The sequence below is a fragment of the Chiloscyllium punctatum genome, chromosome 7, assembly GCF_047496795.1.
Source record: "Chiloscyllium punctatum isolate Juve2018m chromosome 7, sChiPun1.3, whole genome shotgun sequence".
NCBI classification, from domain to species: Eukaryota; Metazoa; Chordata; class Chondrichthyes; order Orectolobiformes; family Hemiscylliidae; genus Chiloscyllium; species Chiloscyllium punctatum.
The window spans coordinates 77418016-77442625 of record NC_092745.1 but is presented as its reverse complement, the minus strand read 5'-3'; the positions used below and the strand labels follow the sequence as shown (position 1 = coordinate 77442625).

Below are 24610 nucleotides of genomic sequence, written 5' to 3'. Positions count from 1 at the left end.
CAAATCTTAGCAGGGCTTATACACTTAATGGTAAGGTCCAATGGAGTGTTGCTGAATAAAGAGACCTTGGACTGCACGTTTATAGCTCCTTGAAAGTAGAGTCGCAAGCAGATAGGATAGTGAAGAAGGCGTTTGGTATGCTTTCCATTGTTGATCAGAGTATTGAATGCAGGAATTGGGAGGTCATGTTGTGGCTCTACAGGACATTGGTTAGGCCACTTTTGGAATATTGTGTGCAATTCTGGTCTCCTCCTTATCGGAATGATGTTCTGAAACTTGAAAGGGTTCAGAAAAGGTTTACAAGGATGTTGCCAGGGTTGGAGGATTTGAGCTATAGTGAGAGGCTGACTAGGCTGGGGCTGTTTTCCCTGGAGCTGAGGGGTGACCATATGGAGGTTTATAAAATTTGAGGGGCATGGATAGGATAAATAGAAGTCTTTTCTCAGGGGTAGGGGAGTCCAGAACCAGAAGGCATAGGTTTAGATTGATAGGGGTGAGATATAAAAGAGACCTAAGGGGCAACCTTTTCATTCACAGGGTGGTACGTGTGTGGAATAAGCTGTCAGAGAAAGTGGTGGAGGCACAACATTACAATGCTGAAAAGGCATCTGGATGGTTATATGAATTGGAAGAGTTTGGAGGGATATGGGCCAAGTGCTGGCAGGGGGACTAGATTGGCATGGAATATCTGTTTGGCATGGAATATGTGTATGGCATGGACGAGTTGGGCCAAAGGGTCTGTTTCCATGCTGTACCTTACTATGACTCTATAACTGCAATTCATCTTGTTAGTTTTCAATCAGAAATAGTAATAGTAGCAGTTGAAGTTTACTTAGTTGTGTAATCTAACATGGTCTAACCTGCAGTGCAGATGTGAAAAGAAATCTTGGCGTATTCCTCATCAGTCTATGTAGATAATGTTTGTAGACAGCGATAATAGATTTGCAACTTGCTGCATAATCCTGGAGAGCAGTAGCATGGTACAGATGGCATTGAATGGTGTGAGCAATGAGCCATGTTCATCAAGGATAACAAAAGGACGTACTGAATAAAGTAATTAGACTGCAAAATTGCAGCCTCTGGCCTGGGTGGATTGCATCATGTATTTTCGAACAATCTGAAAAGATAAGAGGCATTAAGGAGTAGTGTATGAGGACTGTTAGATAACTACCGTAATTCTTGTATTTAAGACATGGGAAATAGAACATGTCTTGTGAGTCATGGACAAATCAGTGTAACATCAGTTCTGTGAAAATAATAACTTCCCAAGTAAAGAAGAGCACCTAAATTGGAAATGCCATGGATTTCAAAAATGAAAATTGTTTGACATACCTTGATTTTTGTTTTAATGAGTTAGCAGTCTAGTCAGTGGTAATGCAGTAAGTGTAATTTATTTGGGGTTTGGTCAGAGAATGTGGATTTGGGGAAGAAGTGACAAAATGGATTACTCAAGACATTAAGTAATTATGGGAATAACAGTTATTTAGAATGGGAGAAGGTGGATGTGTTTCACAGATAAAATAAACCCAAGATCTGAGGATACTGGAAATCTTAAATAAAAACAGTCTGAAGGGTCACTGGACCTGAAATGTTAACGCTGCTTTCTCTCCACAGATGTTACCAGACCTGCTGAATTTCTGCAAGCCAATTTCTGTTTTTGTTTGTGTTTCACAGTACTTATTGGACTTCTGCTCTTCACAAAATGATTTGGATGTGAATATGGGATATATGGTTAGTAAGTTTGCAGGTAACACCAAAATTGGTGGTGTAGATAGTTTAAAAAGGATATCTTTGAGTACAATGGGACCTTGATCAGATGGTTCTATGGGTTGAGTGGTGAAGGATAGTTAATTTAGATAAATGAGATGTTGCATTTTGGTAAGGCAAACTCATTAGGACTTATACAGTTGATGATAGGGCCCTGGGGAGTGTTGTCGAACAAAAACCTAGGGTTGCAGGTGCATTGTTCTTGAAAGTGGAGTCTCCGGTTTCCACTGGTGTAAAAGGTGCTTGAAGTGCTTTCCTTCGTTGGTCAGAGCATTTGAGTTTGGGATGTCACTTTGCAGGTGTGCAAGACATTGAGGTCATTTTTAGAATGTGTTCAGTTCTGGTCTCCCTGCTACAGGAGAGATGTTAAATTTGAAGTGGTTCAGAATAGATTTACAAGAATGTTGCAAGGATTGGAGGGTTTGAGCTATAGGGAGAGACTGAATAGACTGGGGCTTTTTTCCTTGGAGCATTGGAGGTTGAAGGGTGCCATTATAGAAGTTTATAAATCATGAGAAGCATGTATAGAGTGAATAGCCAAGATCTTTTTCCCAGAATAGGTGAGTTCAAAATTGGAAGGCATAGTTTCAAAGTGAGAGGGGAAAGATTTAAAAGGGACCTAAAAGGACAACTTTTTCCCACAGGGTGGTGCGTATATAGAACAAACTGCTAGAGGTGGCGGTGGAGGATGGTACAATTACAACCTTTAAAAGGCATCTGGATGGGTACATAAATAGGAGGAATGTAAAGGGATATGGGGCAAATGGGACTGGATTAATTTAGGACATCTGGTCAGCATAGGCATGTTGGATGGATGGGTTTGTTTCTGTGCTGTGTAACTTGACTGTGTGGTGATTCTTGACTTTGAATTTGAAAATTTGTGGATGATAAATTTTACTTATGTGTAAACGTCTCTTGATGGTGAAGGACAGGGGAGAGCACGGAAGGAAAGTACAGTCGCTGACTGCACATATGCTGTGACCACTCGGAGTTGCATTACAGGTTAGCAAAGCCATTTTAATAAAAAGCAAATCAAATACATTTTATTTCACTAAGAATCAAATTGAAAAGTTGAAATACTTTGCTGTGTTGAACTTTGGTTTGGTCGCACTCTGGGTTTGTCATTTAGTTCTGATTCCTGTTTACAGAAAGGAATTCCTGTTGAGGGGAGATTGAATAGAAACTTACAAGATAATGCATGGCTTAGAAAGGGTGGATGCTGAGAAGTTGTTTCTGTTAAGTGGGGAGACTAGGACCCATGGGCACAGCCTTAAAATTAGAGAGAGTCAATTTAGAACGGAAATGAGACATTTCTTCAGCTGGAGTGTGGTGGGCCTGTGGAATTCATTGCCAGGGACCGCAGTGGAGGCTGGGACGTTGGGTGTCTTCAAGGCAGAGATTGATAAATTCTTGGTCTCTCAAGGAATTAAGGGCTACAGGGAGAGTGCGGGTAAGTGGAATTGAAACGCCTATCAGCCATGATTAAATGGCGCAGTGGACTTGATGGGCTGAATAGCCTTGCCTCCACTCCTATGTCTTATGGATATAGAAACACAGGAGATGATAACTGGAATGCATGAATATGCATATCAGGAAAGGATGAACATGCCATGTTTCTTTGGAGGGTGATTTAGTTGTGATTTTTAAAATTATGAAAGACTCTCGAAGTTCTCTGCCTACTCTACTTGTGCAAAGAGCATAATTCAAATGCTCCCAATATGAGATTTATTGAGCAATCCAATGTGAATTCAGAAGCGAGTCCTTTATCTGTACAGTGGTAAGAATGTGGAACTTGACATCTCAAGTAGTGGTTGAAGAGAATGGTATTAATTTAAGGGCGAATGATACAAACTTATAACAGGGAATATTTCGTTACAATTCTCGAATTTGGTAGGGGGGAAATCTGCCAGAGACTTGAGTGGATCATAAACAATATGTCTTGTTTGGCATGAGTGGTCTGTTCCTGTCATTTACCCTAACCATAATGCTGCTATTAATAGCATCTGTAGGCTGCAGTCATTGGCTCCACTCTGACCTCATAACATGATATTGACCCATACCAGCTAAGCATGCTTGATCTGATTCCTAGGATATCCACGTGGCACGTCTTCAGCTGCTCATTTGTTCCACACACAGCTCTTGTTACTCAGACATTTTTGCGTCAGGAGTAAGTAAGCAAGTTCAAGTTATTTTGTGATTGGCCTGGAAAGGCTCTGCAAATCACAGGTATGCACTTCCAGTTGGAAAGAAGGGAACGTGGATTTTAATAAGAGAGCTGGCATGACTCTTGATTTCAAAATGAATGGTTTTGCAGTGCAATCTTTGTTTTGTCAGCACTAGACATGTCAAGATGTTGAAAGGAGTGCACAAACATCCAAACTATCTAGCCACCTCTTCAAACATCCAATTTCACGTGGCAAATCTGCAATTCGCATATTCCATCTCAGCCCATTAAACAAGGATGGAGGCGAGTCCTTCTTGAGGTCAATAATGAGAAAATTGTGAAGACTTACCTGAAGTGTACCTGAACTTGAATATGTCTGTATGGGTTGATTAGTTGTATTAGAATGTAAATATGTACTTCAATGAAGAATGCAGGTTAGAGGTCTCCTTCCTTGCTTTTGGGCACCTATAGGTTGTAATGACTCTGTGAACTTAATGTATGGTGTACCTGATCACGTAGGGTGGTGTCAGAACACAGCTAAACATGTTCAAATTTGGAATATTATTTGCGTCACAGCTCACTTGTATTTGATAGATCTGCAGTTGTGATCCTTCGAAGGTATATTTCAGCATGAGAAAAGGTAATTGAGGTGTAATATCTGTACAGATCAGAAAGAGCAAGGATATTTTAATGTATTATGAGAGTGGGTTGTTAGTTCATGAAAAACATTCGTGGCAAGTGGTATTCTTACAAAATTAAGTAAATGTTTAAAACAAAATTCCAGATTCTCTATTTAGTAACAGAATTTTTAGTTTTGTTTTATACATTGGCGAGCTTGGATGTTGAAATGCCACCAATGTTTAGAAGTGGAAGTGCAGGCTAATTTCCCAGAGTAGATAGAAGTATCTAATTACAAGTATAACAACTTGCTTCTCCAGCACCTTTTTCATTTCATTTTTAATAACTTTGCTAAAGGCCTGATGTGATGTCATGTTGATGTTTCAACTGTTTTGTTTCAAAAGTATGAAGATAGCACTTCCAGCAATACTGTATTTGAACATTTCTCCGTTGTTTGATGTATCTAGCTCCAACTCCTAGTAATCTGTTTTCTTAGTACTGTTCCAAATTAAGAACTTCCCTGGTTGGTTTAAACCATTCTTGCCTGAACTTTCATCTCATAATGAAATGTTCTACAATGGAAATTTCTTGATTTACAATATTTTAACTACTGCAAAGTTGGTAGTCTTGTTAAATTGAAAGTAAGAATTCATTGTAGAACTGTAAGGAATATCTTCATGCTATGACTACATTGGCTACAAGATTATACCTAGAAGTACCTACTAGTTTTGAAATTCAGGATGTGAAGCCTCTTTTTATTGCCTCAATGGTAAGAATTAAGATTTGGTAATACATTTTGAGACTTATTTTTAACCAGGAGTACATTTCAATGCTATTGATCTATGGGATCATACCTTCTTGTAGCATTCACTTTGTTTACATGATTTCAGTTGCAGTCAGCAGGCTGCTCTTGGAACAGTACCTTGCAGTATAAAATTGGGTCTGTCATGTGATCATTATGATGTAAATAGTATTTCAGGGTGTCTGTTTGGAAACATTTCATTGCTGGTAAGTACATTGTATCCTCTGATCATCAAGTTTAAAATTAAAACTGCCTCTAAGCTGCAGTCAGTACTATAGGTTATTTTTTGATTAAATCTTTGTCAATAATGTTGCAAGTAGAAATGTATTTATAAAATGGTTTTCTACAGTTTACTGTTGTCAAGTAATATATTTGGAAGTTCAGTGGAATTTCTGAACCCTTAGACAATTGACTGGCTGAATGCAGAACACCTTTTGGAGTTTTACTTGAGCATAGTTTTTGAAGATAAGATCATTTTGCACTCAGAGGCACCTATATTGAGTAGTGTTACACTATTGCCTAATGAGGTACTTGTTGATGTTGGGATTGGTTTTTAATATATGGATAATGCTGGGAAGGCCATATCGATCACCCATTAGTTCTTACCCTGATCTCTTCAACACCAGTAGTCCTGATCAACCTCCCCTTTTATTTTGTGTCAGTTGATTTCCTTTAAGTCTTCAATTCCTATAAGTTGTCCATACACCATAATTTTAAGCAACTCTCAGAAGGACTGTTGGGGACTTCACATGTTGAATTGCATTAGTGACACCACAGTTGGATAAAGACTTGTTTGAGAACTCTTGATTATGAAGTACTTACATGTTCCCCAGGTAAGGATGTTTGTAGTTGGTGATGGTATTCACGTGACATAGTTGTTTCTTCCTTTGTGTTGACAGGAAAGGGTAGGACATTTCAGACGTATCATGAGTTGCTGCAGTACTCAAAGGTTAGCATATTGAAAAGTTACATCCACTTTTTAAAATATACCTGTTTGTCCCTTTTATTTTAAACACTTTTTTTTGCATTTTGAAGCTTTTAATCTAGCATTCATCAGGACAATTGCAAGCATATCAATAAAGGAGAAAACCAACATTTGTACTATACGAGTAAGGCTGATTTATTGGCAAGTGGACCCTTGATCGTGATGTTGCCCTGAAGAATGCAAAAGTTCATTGGCAACTACGCTATTAATTGACAATCGGCCTATTTATTAACCAGTCAGCACTCTCCTCTTATATAATATAAATGTTTTTCTCTTTTATTGGTATTCTTGCATATTGTCCTGATGTGTGTGCTTTTTAACTCAATTCTGAAGTTCTATTCGACCAAACACTGATTTTCTAACATTTATTCTTGATCATTATGTATTCATATTTTTCTTTTGTCCAGGTTATCCCTGTAAGTTTCTCTTTGGGATTCTTTTTATTGTTACTCCATGAGTTCTTGTTCATGACCCTGAGAGAAAGGAAACATAGCTGTTTCTGAAAAAGAATAGTTTGCGCTATAGTTTTAATTCACTTGTGGAACTGTGGGTATTAATGGCTGAACTAGCATTTAGTACCCATTCTTTGAGAAGATAGTGATGAGTGCATTCATAAATTGCTGCAGTCCATTTGCTATAGGTAGACTCAAAATGCAGTTGGGCAGAATAATTAGTAGGATCGCTTGTGGGTCATTAATGTTATACTCGTAGCTTCAGCATATATTCAGTTTCTTAACTTGCCTTCTGAATATAGCAGACTAGTAAACACGGTGGCACAGTGGTTAGCACTGCTGCCTCACAGCGACAGAGACCTGGGTTCAATTCCCGCCTCAGGCGACTCTCTGTGTGGAGTTTGCACATTCTCCCCGTGTCTGCGTGGGTTTCCTCCGGGTGCTCCGGTTTCCTCCCACACTCCAAAAATGTGCAGGTCAGGTGAATTGGCCATACTAAATTGCCCGTGTTAGGTAAGGGGTAGATGTAGGGGTATGGGTGGGTTGCGCTTCGGCGGGGAGGTGTGGACTTGTTGGGCCGAAGGGCCTGTTTCCACACTGTAAGTAATCTAATCTAAACTGCTTCGACCAAAAAACTAACTATAGTGGTTTATAGTTCATTGGTTTTAATAATGGTTATTTAATAATACCAATATGAGCCAGTTGTGGCACTAATCCTATGCTAGTTGATTCTTGAGATACTTAAGTAATCTTGTAATCCATCCAGTTGACAACATGTTTTTCATAAATTTGTGTTTTTACAAATATATTAAGGACAAAAGGGTAACTAGGGAGAGAATAGGACCCCCTCGAAGATCAGCAAGGCGGCCTTTGTGTGGAGCCACAGAAAATGGGGGCGATACTAAATGAATATTTTGCATCAGTATTTACTGTGGAAAGGGATATGGAAGATATAGACTGTAGGGAAGTAGACGGTGACATCTTGCAAAATGTCCAGATTACAGAGGTGGAAGTGCTGGATGTCTTGAAACGGTTAAAGGTGGATAAATCCCCAGGACCTGATCAGGTGTACCTGAGAACTCTGTGGGAAGCTAGAGAAGTGATTGCTGGGCCTCTTGCTGAGATATTTGTATCATCAATAGTCACAGGTGAGGTGCTGGAAAACTGGAGGTTGGCAAACGTGGTGCCACTGTTTAAGAAGGGTGGTAAGGACAAGCCAGGGAACTATAGCCTGGTGAACCTGACGTCCGTGGTGGGCAAGTTGTTGGAGGGAATCCTGAGGGACGGGATGGACATGTATTTGGAAAGGCAAGGACTGATTCACGATTGGAGAAAGTGAGGACTGCAGATGCTGAAGATCAGAGCTGAAAAATGTGTTGCTGGAAAAACGCAGCAGGTTAGGCAGCATCTAAGGAGCAGGAGAATCTACATTTTGGGCATAAGCCCTTCTGTGCTTCATTCCTGAAGAAGAGCTTATGCCCGAAACGTCGATTCTACAGCTCCTTGGATGCAGCCTGACCTCCTGCGCTTTTTCAGCACTGATTCAGGATAGTCAACATGGCTTTGTGCGTGGAAAATCATGTCTCACAAACTTGATTGAGTTTTTGAAGAAGTATCAAAAGATTGAGGGCAGAGTAGAAGATGTGATCTATATGGACTTCAGTAAGGCGTTTGACAAGGTTCCCCATGGGAGACTGATTAGCAAGGTTAGATCTCATGGAATACATGGAGAACTAGCCATTTGGATACAGAACTGGCTCAAAGGTAGAAGTCAGAGAGTGGTGATGGAGAGTTGTTTTTCAGACTGGAGGCCTGTGACCAGTGGAGTGCCACGAGGATTGGTGCTGGGTCCTCTACTTTTTGTCATTTACATAAATGATTTGGATTAGAGCATAAGAGGTACAGTTAGTAAGTTTGTGGATGACACCAAAATTGGAGGTATAGTGGACAGCGAAGAGGGTTACCTCAGATTACAACAGGATCTGGACCAGATGGGCCAATGGGCCGAGAAGTGGCAGATGGCGTTTAATTCGGATAAATGCAAGGTGCTGCATTTTGGGAAAGCAAATCTTAGCAGGACTTATACACTTAATGGTAAGGTCCTAGGGAGTGTTGCTAGCAAAGAGACCTTGGAGTGCAGGTTCATAGCTCCTTGAAAGTGGAGTTGTAGGTAGATAGGATAGTGAAGAAGGCGTTTGGTATGCTTTCCTTTATTAGTCAGAGTATTGAGTTGGGAGGTCATGTTGCGTCTGTACAGGACATTGGTTAGGCCACTGTTGGAATATTGCATGCAAATCTGGTCTCCTTCCTATCAGAAAGATGTTCTGAAACTTGAAAGGGTTCAGAAAAGATGTACAAGATGTTGCCAGGGTTGGAGGATTTGAGTAATAGGGAGAGGCTGAACAGGCTGGGGCTGTTTTCCCCGGAGCATCGGAGGCTGAGGGGTGATCTTATAGAGGTTTACAAAATTGAGTGGCATGGATAGGATAAATAGACAAAGTCTTTTCCCTGGGGTCAGGGAGTCCAGAACTAGAGGGCATAGGTTTAGGGTGAGAGGGGAAAGATATAAAAGAGACCTAAGGGGCAAGTGTTTCACGCAGAGGGTGGTACATGTATGGAATGAGCTGCCAGAGGGTGTGGTGGAGGCTGGTACAATTACAACATTTAAGAGGCATTTGGATGGGTATATAACTAGGAAGGGTTTGGAGGGATAAGGGCTGGGTGCTGGCAGGTGGGACTAGATTGGGTTGGGATATCTGGTCGGCATGGGCAGGTTGGACCGAAGGGTCTGTTTCCATGCTGTACATCTCTATGACTCTATTTTAATAAGTGACCTGTCTAACAAGAGAAAAGACATGGCAGTCAAATCTGTATTTGGGGGCTAGTTCCCACTTTGGCGAAGATTAGTGAAGCAATGGTTGCAGAGTTGTAACTCTAATGCAACTCTGACATTTCCAAAACCCTTCCTGGGTATATTCATTACACTCACTCCTTTTAGTATGGAGTTCTGCTCTGAACATTCTCTAGGGTAGTCTTTATTAGAGCGAATATTCTTGATGTGCATTTTTTAAAAATGTGGTTGTAATTCAGAATTTACTCTGTATACTATGTGCCTCTGAAACTTAGTTGCCATAATTTCACCTTCTGCAAGTATTAGTGTACTGCATCAGAGTTGGGTTCTTTGTATCTCCACCATGGAAATGGCATTTTATATAGTTGTCTGGGTGTTTCACCTGAAGTATAGTGCTGGACACTGCCATCACACAATTACTGTAAATGTTTCAATCACAGTTGCTGTTTAAACACTATCCTGCATTTTTCAGTATTTTTGAGATGCTGCTATTTCAACACTGTCCAATATTCAATATTTTAATAGATACTTGGCAGTGATTCTTTGGGTAGTGTAGGTGGCTCCCTGTTTATATTATGGGAAAAATAAAGACTTGTGTGCGTGCATTTATGAATGTGGCATTTCCTGTTAAATATTCAGTTATGATCTTCCTACCTGTTTCTTGATAGCTTCTTTTCTTCTCCAATTTATCACATGAAAACCATCATTTAGGATGTTGTAGGGCCCGGATTTGAATAACAACATGGCAGATGGTGGAATTTGATTTCAATTTTAAATAAGACTCTGATGACCATGAAGCCATTGTTGATTGTGGGAAACTCCACCTGATTCACTGACGTCCATTTGGGAAGGAAACTGCCATCCTTACCTGGTCTGACCTATACGTGACTGCAATGTGGTTGACTATTAACTGCCTTCTGGGCATTTACGGGTGGGCAATAAATGCTGGCCTAGCCAGCGACTCGCTCATCTCATGAATAATTTCTTTAAAAAGCTGTTGTCCTAATTAATCTGATTTTGTAAAAAAATGTTTGTGTTTATACAAGATCTGTATCTTTTGGGGTGTGTTGCAAATGTTTCTTGTGAAGATTTGTTTTGGTACAGTTATGTTTGCTATGGAGCCATTGTGCATATGTAGGATCCAACAAGTTGCAAGGCGTTAAATGGTCCAATTTTTAAAAAGTTTGTTGAGAGAAATATCCAAAAAAAGTATATGTCTCTGCGATCAAGTGTATTACATATTGATTTAGTAATCCCTTTTGAAGGAGGATGACTGCAACAGAATAGCACTCCCTCAGTGCTGTGTTGAAGTGATAATGAAATTCTGTTTGCGAGTTGTGAGCGCAATCTATTAACTTGTATTTTACTTTTTGCTATGCAAATATATGGTCATTTTCTTTTGGTATATACTTGAAAATTTGTACAGAGCAATGACTGAAATATGTTTTTGCGTAGTTCAAAGTTTTATTCTTAAGAGTCTTGCAATAGCGAACTGGGAAGCCTCCATTTAAAACATAGCTCAGTATGTGTATTTTAGTATTGGAGAATTACTTTATCTCCTTCAACGCTCCTGTGCTAAGCACCATCTTATTCGTTCATCAATATCCATTTACTTTATTATCTCTGGATTTGTTTATTCGAATGCAGTCCTGATAGTTCTTGAATTCCGTGCTCTTGGTGTCTTAAAATGCTGTGAAGCACCATGTTAACATTATATTACATTAAAGGTGCCACATAAATGTAAGTTGCTGTATTGAACTTTGTGTACTTTGATCTAAAAGCCACTTGCCCATCTAAAGCTTCTGAGGCCTTCTGACTCTACTCGTATCAAACTTGGATTGCTATCACTAAACCTCAGGCAATTTGTGTACGGAGCGAAGCTCTAGCATATCAGCATATCATTTGTGAATCTTTTCATCTGTAAGGATGTTGTGAAACTTGAAAGGGTTCAGAGAAGACTTTCAAGAATGTTGCCAGGCTTGGTGGGTTTGAGGTATTGGGAAAAGCTGAATAGACTCTCGTTATTTTCCCTGGAGCGTCAGAGGCTGAGGGGTGACCTTAGAGAGGTTTATAAAATTGAGGGATAGGGTAAATAGGCAAGGTCTTTTCCTCAGTGTGGGGAAGTCAAAAATTCAAGAGCATAGGTTTAAGGTGAAAGAGAAAAGATTTAAAAAGGACCTAAGAGGCAACTTTTTCATGCAGAGGGTGGTGCGTATATGGAATGAGCTGTCAGAGAAAGTGGTGGAGGCTGGTACAGTTACAACAATTTTAAAAGGCATCTAGATGGTATATGAATAGGAAGGGTTTAGAGGGAAATGGGTCAAATGCTGGCACATGGAACTAGATTTATTAGGATATCTGGTCGGCATGGATGAATTGGACTGAAGGATCTTATTGCAGAAAATATGGAAGCATAGGATTGAGGGTAATTTATCGGTTTGGATCAGAAATTGGTTAGTTGTAAGAAGACAGCATGTGGTTGATAGGACTTGTTCATCCTGGAGTTCGGTTACTCCAGGTGTACCACAAGGAGCTGTGTTGGGGCCGCTGCTGTTTGTCATTTTTATAAATGATCTGAATGAGGACGTAGAAGGATGAGTTAATAAATTTGCGGATGACACTAAAGTTGGTGGGGTTGTGGCAGTGCGGAAGGACGTTGTCGGTTACAAAGGGACACAGATAAGCTGCAGAGCTGGGCTGAGAGGTGGCAAATGGAGTTTAATGTGGTGAAGTGTGAGGTGATTCACTTTGGAAGGAGTAACAGGAATACAGAGTACTTGGCTAAAGATAAGATTTTTGGTGTGGATGAGCAGAGAGATCTTGGTGTCCAAGTACACAGATCCCTGAAAGCTGCCACCCAAGTTAATAGGATTGTTAAGAAGGTGTACAGTTAGCTTTTGTTGGTAGAGGGATTGAGTTTCAGAGCCATGAGGCCATGTTGCAGCTGTACAAAACTCTGTGGTGCGGTTGCACTTGGGAGTATTGTGTACGGTTCTGGTTGCTGCATAATAGGAAGGACGTGGAAGGATTGGAAAAGGTGCAGAGGAGATCTATCAGGATGTTGCTGGTATGGAGGGAAGGTCTTATGAGGAAAGGCTGAGGGACTTGAGGCTGTTTTCATTAGACGGAAGATGGTTAAGAGGTGACTTAATTGAGACATAGAAGATTGGATGATTAGATTGTAGTCCTATCCGCGCCACCCCCACCGCGGCCACACCACCCACACGCACGTGCGTGCACACACACTTAAAGCAAATTGCTCAGAGACTCAGTATTATTTGACCTCCCTCATGTTTATTCCAGGTCCTGGAGAGAGAAAGAATGATCGTCCATGTGCACAGGGACATGAGTTCTTGGTCTTTTGTCTGGAACAGCAGATTCTTAATGAATTATACAGTCATTTTACAAGGCGAAGTATCCAGATAGTCATAAAGATGTACAGCATGGAAATAGACCCTTCCATCCAACTTGTCCTAACTGACCAGATATCCTAACCTAATCTAATTCCATTCGCAAATACTTGACCCACATCCCACTAAACCCTTCCTATTCATACACCCATCCAAATACCTTTTAAATGCTGTAATTGTACATGCCTCCACCACTTCCTCTGGCAGCTCATTCCATACATGCACCACCCTCTGTGTGAAAGGGTGGCCCCTTAAGTCTCTTTTACACTTTTCCCTTCGCTGTAAACTTATGCCCTCCAGTTCTGGACTCCTCAATTCTCTTTGTTACTTCTTCTTCAAAAAACTGAATCAAGTTTGTGAGACATGATTTCCCGATTTATTTATTATTCTATCCATTTATCCTATCCATGTCCCTCATGACTTTATAAATCTCTACAAGATCACTCCTCAGCCTCCGACTGTGAATACGAGTGTTGAAGGCTTCGCTTGCTTGAGCACTGCATACAAGTGAATAAGTCCCCAGGACCTGATCAGGTGTATCCTAGAACTTCTATGGGAAGCTAGGGAAGTGATTGCTGGTCCTCTCGCTGAGATATTTGTATCATCGATAGTTACAGGTGAGGTGCCAGAAGACTGGAGGTTGGTTAATGTGGTGCCACTGTTGAAGAAAGGTGGTAAGGACAAGCTTGGGAACTATAGACCAGTGAGCCTGATGGTGGTGGGCAAGTTGTTGGAGGGAATCCTGAGTGACAGGATGTTCATGTATTTGGAAAGGCAAGGACTGATTAGGGATAGTCAACATGGCTCTGTATGTGGGACATCATGTCTCACAAACTTGATTCAGTTTTTTGAAGAAGTAACAAAGAGAATTGAGGACAGAGCAGTAGATCAATATGATCAATATGGATTTCAGTAAGGCGTTCAACAAGGTTCTCCATGGGAGACTGGTTGTCAAGGTTACATCTCACTGAATACAGAGGGAACTAGCTGCTTGGATACAGAACTGGCTGGAAGATAGAAAACAGGGTGGTGGTGGAGGGTTGTTTTTCAGACTGGAGGCCTGTGACCAGTGGAGTGCCACAAGGATCGGTGCTAAGCAACATACGTATTGATTGGATGACTGTTAAAATCAGCGAGTGTCAATAGTAAAGATTAAGCATCTGCTATTGCATAATGAATGTTCTTAACCTTAACTGCCTTCACATAATGAATACTTTTCACCTTGTTAAACTGACCTTACATACTGAATGCTTCCAATATTGTTAAATGGGTCTACATAATGAATGCTTTCCACCTTGTTAACCTGCTACCCTTGCCTCATACACCCTATTGTTAACTGAAAGTTCTTATCTGATCTGAGTTCTGCTCAGCTGAATCTCTCGTTTCACAAAACTCAAAACTTAACTCTTTCGCTGCCTGCTCATACCCTGTACATATTCTCAAGATAGGGTGGACAGTGAGAGCCTTTTTCCTCAGATGGTGATGGTGAGCATGAGGGGACATAGCTTTAAATTGAGGAGTGATCGATATATGGCAGATGTCAGAGGTAGGTTCTTTACTCAATAGTAAGGGCGTGGAATGCCCTGCCTGCAACAGTAGTATAATCGCCAACTTTAAGGCTATTTAAATGGTCATTGGATGAGCATATGCATCATAATAGGATAGTGTAGATTAGATGGCTTCAGATTGGTTTCGCAGGTTGGTGCAACATTGAGAACCGAAGGGCCTGTACTACGCTGTAATGTTCTAGGTTCTATGTCTTTCCCTGCTGCATATTACTGACTTTACTATTATTTAGTAAAAGATTTCTTTAAACCAGAACAATCTTTAACGGCTTCCTGTCCTGTGCTTCATTCCATCTAAGAATTCCTCAATGTATTCTAGTATCTTGAGGGTTCTTGCACTTCTCTTGGATTGAAACTAAGGAGTGTCACTGGTATTGGGAATCTTTCTCGCTTCCTGCTGTTTTGAGCTATGACATTTCTTGGGAGCTCTTAGCGCTCTTTTGGTAGATCCCAGATGGAGATCCAAACTAATTTAAAAACCTATTCTTTGATCTATAAAGTACATGGATACTTCATGAATTTCCCTTGTTTACCAGTTACTTTCTGAACATTTCTTTAATCTCTGGAATTATATGAATAATTTACATCTCTGGTAAAAACAGGGCATTTCTCCTAAATCTAACTGATCCTCCTGTGTTTTCATAGTTCTTGCTCTTCTAACTCTGATCTTGTAAGCAAACATGATCTTTTGATATATGGAAAAAAAATTGTAGATTCAGATGTTGCCAAGCCAAATTTCAGTGATCTTACTTTGAGCAATTATATTTGTAATGAAAGTTCTGTTTCCATAATGTATGAATCATTAAGTTGACACACTCAATAGTCAAGATGTTCTGCTGAAAACAAAAGCAAGTTGCTGGAGAAACTCCGGTCCAGAAACATCTGTGGAGAGAAAGAGTCAGTGTTTCTGCTCTAGTTCTAATGAAGGATCATTGGATCGAAACACCGGCTCTGCTTTCTCTCCACAGATGCTGCCAGACTTGTTGAATTTATTGAGCAATTTCTGTTTTTGTTAAATGAAGATCCTGCTTACAAAGGCATTAAAAGGGTCGAAAGTGTTAGATTGCAAGCATGCAGTCCTAAACTGTCTAGAAGTACGAAATGGGAGATGAGAGAGTTGTCTGTTGTAACATTGTTCTAGAAACTGCTTTGCATGTTTTTCATAAACAAGTGGATAAATGAAATTGATTTGTTATGACTTTTGGTTTAGTGACTCTGATGACTGAAGCATTGAGCATTTTTATATTGCGTTTAATTCATTGCTTTTTACCTAGGCCTGTTGATCGTGACAGACCATTGCGTGGACGTGGAAGAGGACGTGGCCGTGGTCGTGGCCTGGGAAGGAGTGATGGTTTTGACTCCCGTGGAAAACGTGAATTTGACAGGCATAGTGGAAGTGACCGATCGTAAGTTGATATAACTATTGTTGCAATAAAGAATTCTTAATCAATAATGCACGCTTTAAAATTGTTATGGTTAAACACAAAATCTTTGTCTTTAACCTGCCAGTTAAAATAAAGATGAAATGTTTTGCTTATGTAACTTTTTAATTTGACAATTCAAACAGAATTTCCAGAATACAGTATTTGCTGGAGGTACAATGTTAATTTAAGGTTGAATAAAAAATCAGCTTGTATCTAAACCTAATGCAATGAATTAGTTGAAATGCAAATACTTTAAAGTGCCAATAATCTTGGAAATGCTGGTGAGTTTTATTTTAAATTGAGTAGTTATGTATATACAACAGATATATAGAGAGAGTAGTTTCTCTTCCAGTGGCCTGAAACCAGAAGACAAACGGGGTGGCAGTGGATCACACAACTGGGGAACAGTAAAAGATGAACTTGGGTTAGTACAAAAACTATTTCTTGTTTAAAACCTTGCTAATTTTGTTTGCACTGTGTGGCCTATAAAACTAAGACTTTTTTTCTCTCTATGCATAGTGAACTTGATCAATCAGCTGTTACTGAAGAGACACCTGAGGGAGATGAACAACAAGTAGTTGACTCTGAGAACAAGTGAGTTGTCAAGTGATATGAGAGTTAAAGATCTTTACAATAGAATTTGTTAAGATGCTTGTTAATCTTGCATGAATACAATTGTAGGAATTGCCAAAACCTGGTTGAAATTTAATCATATATAAATCTTTCTTCGGTAAAGCACATACATGGTGTGTAAAACCTGGTGGGCACAAATCCCTAAAAGTGAGTGCAAGTTGTTGAAGCACATGATATCTTGGGCATTATAATACCAAAGTTAAAGGAATAATAAAGAAATGCAACAGTTGAATAGGTTGAAAATCTGCAAGTTTCTTTAGGAAGTTTGCAAGACTGGAGAATGTGCAGAAGAGATGAGCCATGATTGACAAGGATTGAGTGGCAAAGTTAATGTAGTGCTTAGACAATCTGGTTACAGATTGAGCAGGTAGTATAGATGTGATTGGGTACACGACGTCCTGCATGCTATAATATTCTTTGTGTACAAGGCATGTTTTATTCTTTGGGGTATTTGAGGCAGAATGAGTTTTTTTTAAACATGGTATTTCTCATTTAAAACAATGTGTACTATGCTTGGGTTACTCAAAATGACTATATTTGTAGAATTGAAAATATATATAAAGCATGAAGAGATATTGGGCAATTAATATTATTTGAATACATGTTCAACTTGCCAGTACACTGATTTAGGTTGCAAATACCCTATCACATAAAATTTTGCAGTGTTGATTTATGTTGTGATTGCTCAAAAAAGAAGGATAAACTAGGTAACCCCGGATCAGTTAACTTTCACGAATAAGCTTTTCTCTTATTTTATTCGTGAGATGTAGTTGAAACAGGCTTATCAGCATTTATTGCCTGTTTGTCATTGCCTTTGAGAGGGTTGTGGTGCGCTCCTTCTCAAAGGCAATGACAGGCAATAAATGTCGTCTTGACCTGCATGTTGGTTGACCCTACAATGCTGGTGGGGAGGGAATTCCAGGATTTTGGCCCAGTGACTTTGAAAAAATGACAGTATATTTTGTAGTCAAGATGGTGACTACCTTGGAGGGAACTTTCAGGTAGTCATGTTCCCATGTGTCTGCTGCCCTTGCCCTTCGCGATGATAGTGGTTGAGTTTGGAATGTGCTATGGATGTGGTGCGAATCAAGTGGACTGCTTTGTCAAGGATGGCACAGTGTCTTTGGAGATGCACCCATCCAGACAAGGGGGGGGGGGGTAGTGCTCCATTATACCCTAGACTTCTGCCTTGTAGATAATGGACAGAATTTGGTGAGTTACTTGGCTGCATTATCTCTAGACCTGCTCTTGAATCCCTGTGTTTGTATGGCAAGTCCATTTGAGTTATGGTCAATGGTTACCCCAAGGGCACTGATAGTGGGGGATTCAGTGAATCTCTAGGAGCAGTGGTTAGATTGTTAGTGATGGTCATTGTCTTGCATTTGTGGCATTAATGTTAATTGCCATTTGTCAGCCCAAGCCTGAATATTGTCCAGATCTTGTTGTATTTGAACATCTGGAGGGTTTTTGATACTTTTCTATCCAAGGACTTCCTGTACCTAATACATCCCTGTCTAACAGGGAAAACGAAGTAGAAGAGGTTAAAGAAGAAGGTCCAAAGGAAATGACCCTGGATGAGTGGAAAGCCATGCAAGATAAAGAACGAGCAAAAGCTGAGTTTAATATCCGCAAGCCTAATGAGGGTTGTGACAGCAGTCAGTGGAAGAAGGGTTTTGTTTTGCGCAAACCTAAAACTGAAGAGGTAGGTATTGAGCATAGCTGTGAATTACAGAAGCCATATTCTTGCATTAAATAGTTTTAGTATTTTAAAATGTTATATTTACTTAGCATAATGTCATTGTAACTGTTTTTTTAGAGATCATAAACTGCGTTTGTAGAGTTAGATTAAAATTAAATTGGTAATCATGAAAACACATGGGAGCATGAAAAGGCCATTCAGCCTCTCCATGATCAAAGTTGATCATAGATCTCATTACCTAATCATATCCTTCTCCATTTCCCTTGATCCCTTTTAACCACAAAAACAATATCCTCTATCTCCTCGAAAGCACATTGTTTTGGCCTCAATCACTTTCTGTGGTAGTGAATTCCACAGGCTCATCACTCTCTGGATGAAGGCACTTTTTTGCGTCCTCAGTCCTAAAAGGTGTCCCCCTCATCCTTAAACTTTTCCTCAACATCAGGAACCTCTCAGTACTGTTAGAAGTTTCTGAGATCTCCCCTCGTTCTTCTAAACTTCAGTAAATACCATCCTGACCAAATCAGTCTCTCATCATCAGTCTTGCGACTCCAGGAATCAATTTGGTAAACCTTTGCTGCACTCCCTGTACAGCAAGAACATATTGCCTCAGATAAGAGGATCAAAACTGCAAACCCCATTTCAGGTGTGGCCTCACCAATGACCTGTAAAGTAGCAGCATGACATTCTCCTTCCTGCACTTGAATCCTCTTCCTGTGAAGGCCAACATGCAGTTTCTCTTCTTCGTTACCTGCTGCACTTGCTTGCTTTTACCAATTGGTGCACGAGAGCTCGCAGGTCTTGTTGAACATTTCCCTGCCTTCGTTTATAGCCATTCAAATCGTAATCTGTCCTCTTATTTGCTACAGAAATGGATAACTTCACATGTATCCGCATTTTTCTGCATCCGTATGTGCTTGCACATGCAGTCGAAGTCACACTGCAACATTTCTGTATCCTCCTCACAGCTCACCCTTCCTTCCAGCTTTGTGTCGTCTGCACATTTTCAGATATTACATTTAGTTCTCTCATCTAAATCATTACTAGACATTGTGAGTAGTTGGGATTTTTGTCCCCATCATTGTGGTACCCATTTAGTCACTGCCTACCATTCAGGGAAGCAAAGCATTTGTTCTTGCTCTTTAGCTCCTATCTGCTAACCAATTTTCTATCCATCTCAATACACTACCCCCGGTCACATTCGTTTTAACTTTATATAGAACTTAATGCTTTATAACAATGCCTAAATTGTATGAGAAAGATAGGCTCGTTACACATTTCTTTGATCTACTTTTTTCTGTAATTTGTAATTTATGTCAGTGCCCAATATTGATATTCAGAATTGTTGTGAAATTTTGTTTGCTAGAAACGTTTTGAAAGCGAGGCAGATGTCCATCATTTGGAATATACGGTAATGCATTTCCTATAACTTTTGTAGCTTCAGTTTTTTGTATAATACTGCTGGGCATTGTCATCTATTTTGTCTCATGGGTGGCTGGACTGTTGCAAATCAGACACTGTTTAAATATAATACAAATATAGCTTTTAAAAAAAAACTGCAGCTAAGTGAAGATGGTGCATTCTAAAACACAGTATTGTGGGAAATTAATTTCTGCAAAGATGTGATTATATGGTGAAAACATGTTTGGGAACACTGCAGAACTTACTGGTGCTGTAAACCTTTTGGGTCAGTATATAAAATAACCGGTGCAGTGTCATCTGATGTTTTCATTTTTGCTATGGGTGGACTTAGTGCCTGAAAGCAGTTATTAAACCTGGCAAATCTGCCTGGATTTGTCGGTATCCTTTCACACTAAAAATGCTTATTTAAAGAATTTTGAATTATCAGCAATATAGTTGGATGGATCATCTCTTTGTGAAAATTACCATGTAGTAAGCTGAATTCTGCTGACTCACTTAATCCTACTATTGGGAGAGGACTTCCAATTAACTTAATTGTAGTCTGGGATAAAACCTAAAAGTAACAGGCTCACAAATTCACATTTTTTCATGAATGAAGGCTAACTTCTGTAGTTTGCAATTCCATACCATTCCAACTTGATGCTTTTGGAAGAGGTAAGTGATATGTGATGTATTAATGCTGTGGTAACCTCTTTATATTTGTTTTGAGGGTTGTTTGCTTCAGATTGAAGATTTATATTTCATAACAGCTATCTTTTAATCTGCATGCATCTCTATTCAGAGCCTGCCAGTACAACCTGCGGAGTAATTCTGTATTGTATTTGTTCACCATTACGTGGTCTGACTGCTCTAGATATCTGGGGGTCCATTTTTTTGTGCTGATGTCAGAACAGATCGTAACACTTATCTCTTAATATAATTTCTCTTTTGAGTTCAGCACAAGAACAGTAATGCAGTGATTTCCTAAATTGTATTTTCTTGTTGAGTAACTGAGTACGGACCTTTTTCAGTTCTGAGTCCAATCTGGGAAGCACCTTCATTTTGAGGGGCGGGTTTGAGCCGTAGGGAGAGCCCGAATAGGCTGGGGCTGTCGGGGTGACCTTAGGTTTGTAAAATCATGAGGGGTGCGAAAAAAGTGATTTGTCAAGGTCTTTTCCCCAGGAAAGGGAAATCTAGAGGGCATAGGTTTAGGATGAGAGGGGAAAGATATAAAAGGGATCTGAGGGCCAACTTTTTCGCCCAGAGGTTGGTGCATGTATGCAATGATCTGCCAGAGGAAGTGGCGGAGGCTGGTACTATAACGTTTAAAAGACATCTGGATGGGTATTTGAACAAGAAGGGTTTAGAGGGATGTGGGCCAAAACGCGCAAGTAAGACTAGATTAGATTAATTTAGGGTATCTGATCAACATGGATGGTTTGGACTGCAGTGTCTGTTTCCGTGATGTACAGCTGACTGAGAAATATATCTTATTTTAGAGCAACCTGATTCTTTGACTTGAATATTTGCATAGAAATTAATAACATTCCAGGATTAGTACATTTTGACCCTTTGCTGTAGAGCCGTACATTTTCTGTCTACTACTTTTATTTATGATGTCCATTTCTATCACTTTCATTAACCAAATGAAAAATGTGGAATTCCACCCCCCCCACCCCCCAAACAAAAATATTAATATAACAACTTTGGCAGAAATGGTGATGATCACATCCTGCTCAATAACAGACTTGCAGTATCATGAAGTGAGCAAGTCTGTAACTTCTAAAGATTGTAGATATCCCTATTTCTTGTCTGTAGTTTGTCAACGTGGTGTGCATTTATTCCTTAGAGATGTACAGGACGGAAACCGACCTTTCAGCCAACTTGTCCATGCCGACCAGATATCCCAACTTGATCTCTTCCCATTTGCCAGCACTTGGCCCATATCCCTCTGACCCTTCTTATTCATATCCCATCCAGATGCCTTTTAAATGTTGCAATTGTACCAGTCTCCTCCACTTCCTCTGGTAGCTCATTCCATACATGCACCACCCTCTATGAAAAAATTGTCTCTTAAATCCCTTTAGTATCTTGCCCGTTTCACCCTAAACCTATGAATCTAGTCTGGACCCTCATACCTCAAGGAAAAGACTTTGTCTATTTTTCATATCCATGCCCCTCATGATCTTATAAACCTCTATAAGGTCATCCCTCAGCCTCTGATGCACCAGGGAAAACAGCCCCCGCCTATTCAGCCTCTCCCTGTAGCTCAAATCCTCCAACCCTGGCAACATCCTTGTAAATCTTTTCTGAACCCTTTCGAGTTTCACAACATTATTCCGATAGGAAGGAGACTAGAATTGCACGCAGTATTCCAAAAGTGGCGTAACCAATGTCCTGTACAGCTGCATCATGACCTCTCAACTCCTGTACTCAAAACTCTGACCAATAAAGGAAAGCATAACAAACGCTGCCTTCATTATCCTATCTACCTGCAACTCTACTTTCAAGGAACTATGAACCTGCACTCCAAGGTCTCTTTATCCAGCAACACTCCCTAGGACCTTACCATTAAGTGTATAATTTTTGCTAAGATTTGCTTTTCCAAAATGCAGCACCTCACATTTACCTCAATCAAACTCCATCTGCCAATCCTCAGCTCTTTGGCCCATCTGGTCCAGATCCTGTTGTACTCTGAGGCAACCTTCTTTGCTGTCCACTACACCTCCAATTTTGCTGTCATCTGCAAACTTACTAACTCTAGCTCCTATGTTCACATCCAAATCATTTCTGTACATGGTAAAAAGTAGTGGACCCAGCAGTGATCCTTGTGGCACTCCAGTGGTTACAGGCCTCCAACCTGAAAAGCAACTCTCCACCACCACCCTCTGTCTTGTGCCTTTGAGCCAATTCTGGATCCAAATGGCTAGTTCTCATTGTATTTCATGAGATCTAACCTTGTTAATCAGCTCCCATGGGGAACCTTGTCGAAAGCCTTACTGAAGTCCATGTAGATCACGTTCACAGTTCTGCCTTCATCAATCATCTTTGCTACTTCAAAAACCTCAATCAAGTTTGTGAGTCATGATTTCCCACACACAAAGCCATGTTGACAATCCTCAATCAGTCCTTGCCTTTCCAAATACATGTAAATCCTGTCTCTCTGAATTCCTTCCAACAATTGTTTAAGAAGGGGAGTCAGGACAACCCTAGTAATTATAGGCCAGTGAACCTTACTTCGGTTGTGGGTAAGGTTTTGAAAAAGATTACAAGAGAGAGGATTTCTAATCATCTGGAAAGGATTAATTTGATTAAGGATAGTCAACACGGTTTTGTGAAGGGTAGGTTGTGCTGAACTAACTCTATTGAGTTCTTCGAGAAGGTGACAAAACCGGTGGATGAAGGTAAAGTGATGTGTATATGGACTTCAAGGAGTTTGATAAGGTACCACGTGGTAGGCTATTGCACAAAATACAGAGTTTAGGGATTGAAGGTGATTTAATGGTTTGGATCAGAAATTGGCTAGCTGAAAGAGCATAGGGTGGTGGTTGATGGGAAATGTTGATCCTGGAGCTCAGTTACCAGTGGTATGCCACAAGGATCTGTTTCGGGGCCACTGCTGTATGTCATTTTTATAAATGGTTTGGAGGTGGGCGTAGAACGATGGATTAGTAAATTTGTGGATGATGCTGAGGTAGGCAGAGTTGTGGATAGTGCAGAAGCATGTGGGTTACAGAGGGATGTAGATAAAATGCAGAGCTGGGCTGAGAAGTGGTAAATGGAGTTTAATGTGGAAAGGTGTGAGGTAGTTCACTTTGCAAAAATAACAGGAAGGCAGAGTACTGGACTAATAAAATTCTTCGCAGTGTATATGAACAGAGATCTGTGTCCAGGTGCATAAATCCCTGAAAGTTGCCACCCAGGTTGATAGGGTTGTTAAGAAGGCATGTGGCGTTTATTGGTAGGGGGGGGGGAAATTGAATTTGAGTCACGAGGTCATGTTTCAGCTGTACAAGACACTGGTATGGCTGCGCCTGGAGTATTGTGTATAGTTCTGGTCACCGCATTGTATGAAGGATGTGGAAGCTTTGGAAAGGATTCAGAGGAGATTTACAAGGATGTTGCCTGAAATGGAAAGGCTGAGGGAACTGAGGTTGTTTTCGTTATGGAGAAGAAGGTTGAGAGGTGACTTAATAGAGACGTATAAGATAATCAGAGGGTTAGATAGGGTGGACAGTGAGAGCCTTTTTCCTCGGATGGTGAAGGCTAGCATGAGGGGCATAGCTTTACATTGAGAGGGACGATAGATATCGGACAGATATCAGAGGTAATTTCTTTACTCTGAGTAGTAGGGGCGTGGAATGGCCTGCCTGCAGCAGTAGTAGACTTCCTGACATTAAGGGCATTTAAGTGGGCATTAGACAGACTTATGGATAACAATGGAACAGTATAGGTTAGATGGGCGTCAAATTAATTTCACAGGTTGGCGCAACATTGAGGGCCAAAGGGCCTGTACTGCACTGTAACGTTCTGTATTCTACCTTGCCCATCACTGTCGGGTACATCGGTCTGTCGTTCCCTCGTTTGTCCTTAGCATCATTCTTAAATAGTGGCACATTAGCCAACCTCCACTCTTCCAGCACCTCCCATGTGACTATCGTTGATTCAAATATCTCAGGCCCAGCAATCACTTCCCTAGATTCCCACAGAGTTCTAGGGTACACCTGATCAGGTCCTGGGGATTTATCCACTTCCTTGCATTTCAAGACATCCAGCACCACCATCTCTGTGATATGGACACTTTTTTCAAGATGTCACCATCTGTTTCCCTATATTCTA

The 24610-nt window shown here is 40.3% G+C and overlaps 1 protein-coding gene across 2 annotated transcripts in view; it reads left to right on the top strand.

Annotated features, from left to right (window-relative positions):
* Positions 1–24610, top strand: part of LOC140479834 (SERPINE1 mRNA-binding protein 1-like) — a 43241-nt gene that overhangs the window by 7027 nt on the left and 11604 nt on the right. Inside the window, exons 3-7 of one of the 2 annotated variants that reach the window (XM_072574110.1) lie at positions 15889–16020; positions 16391–16462; positions 16558–16632; positions 18193–18373; positions 19737–19781. In XM_072574110.1, coding sequence (XP_072430211.1) covers positions 15889–16020; positions 16391–16462; positions 16558–16632; positions 18193–18373; positions 19737–19781 — 505 coding nt within the window. Of the gene's footprint in view, positions 1–15888; positions 16021–16378; positions 16463–16557; positions 16633–18192; positions 18374–19736; positions 19782–24610 lie in introns of both variants that reach the window. The other variant, XM_072574109.1, reaches the window with a different exon arrangement.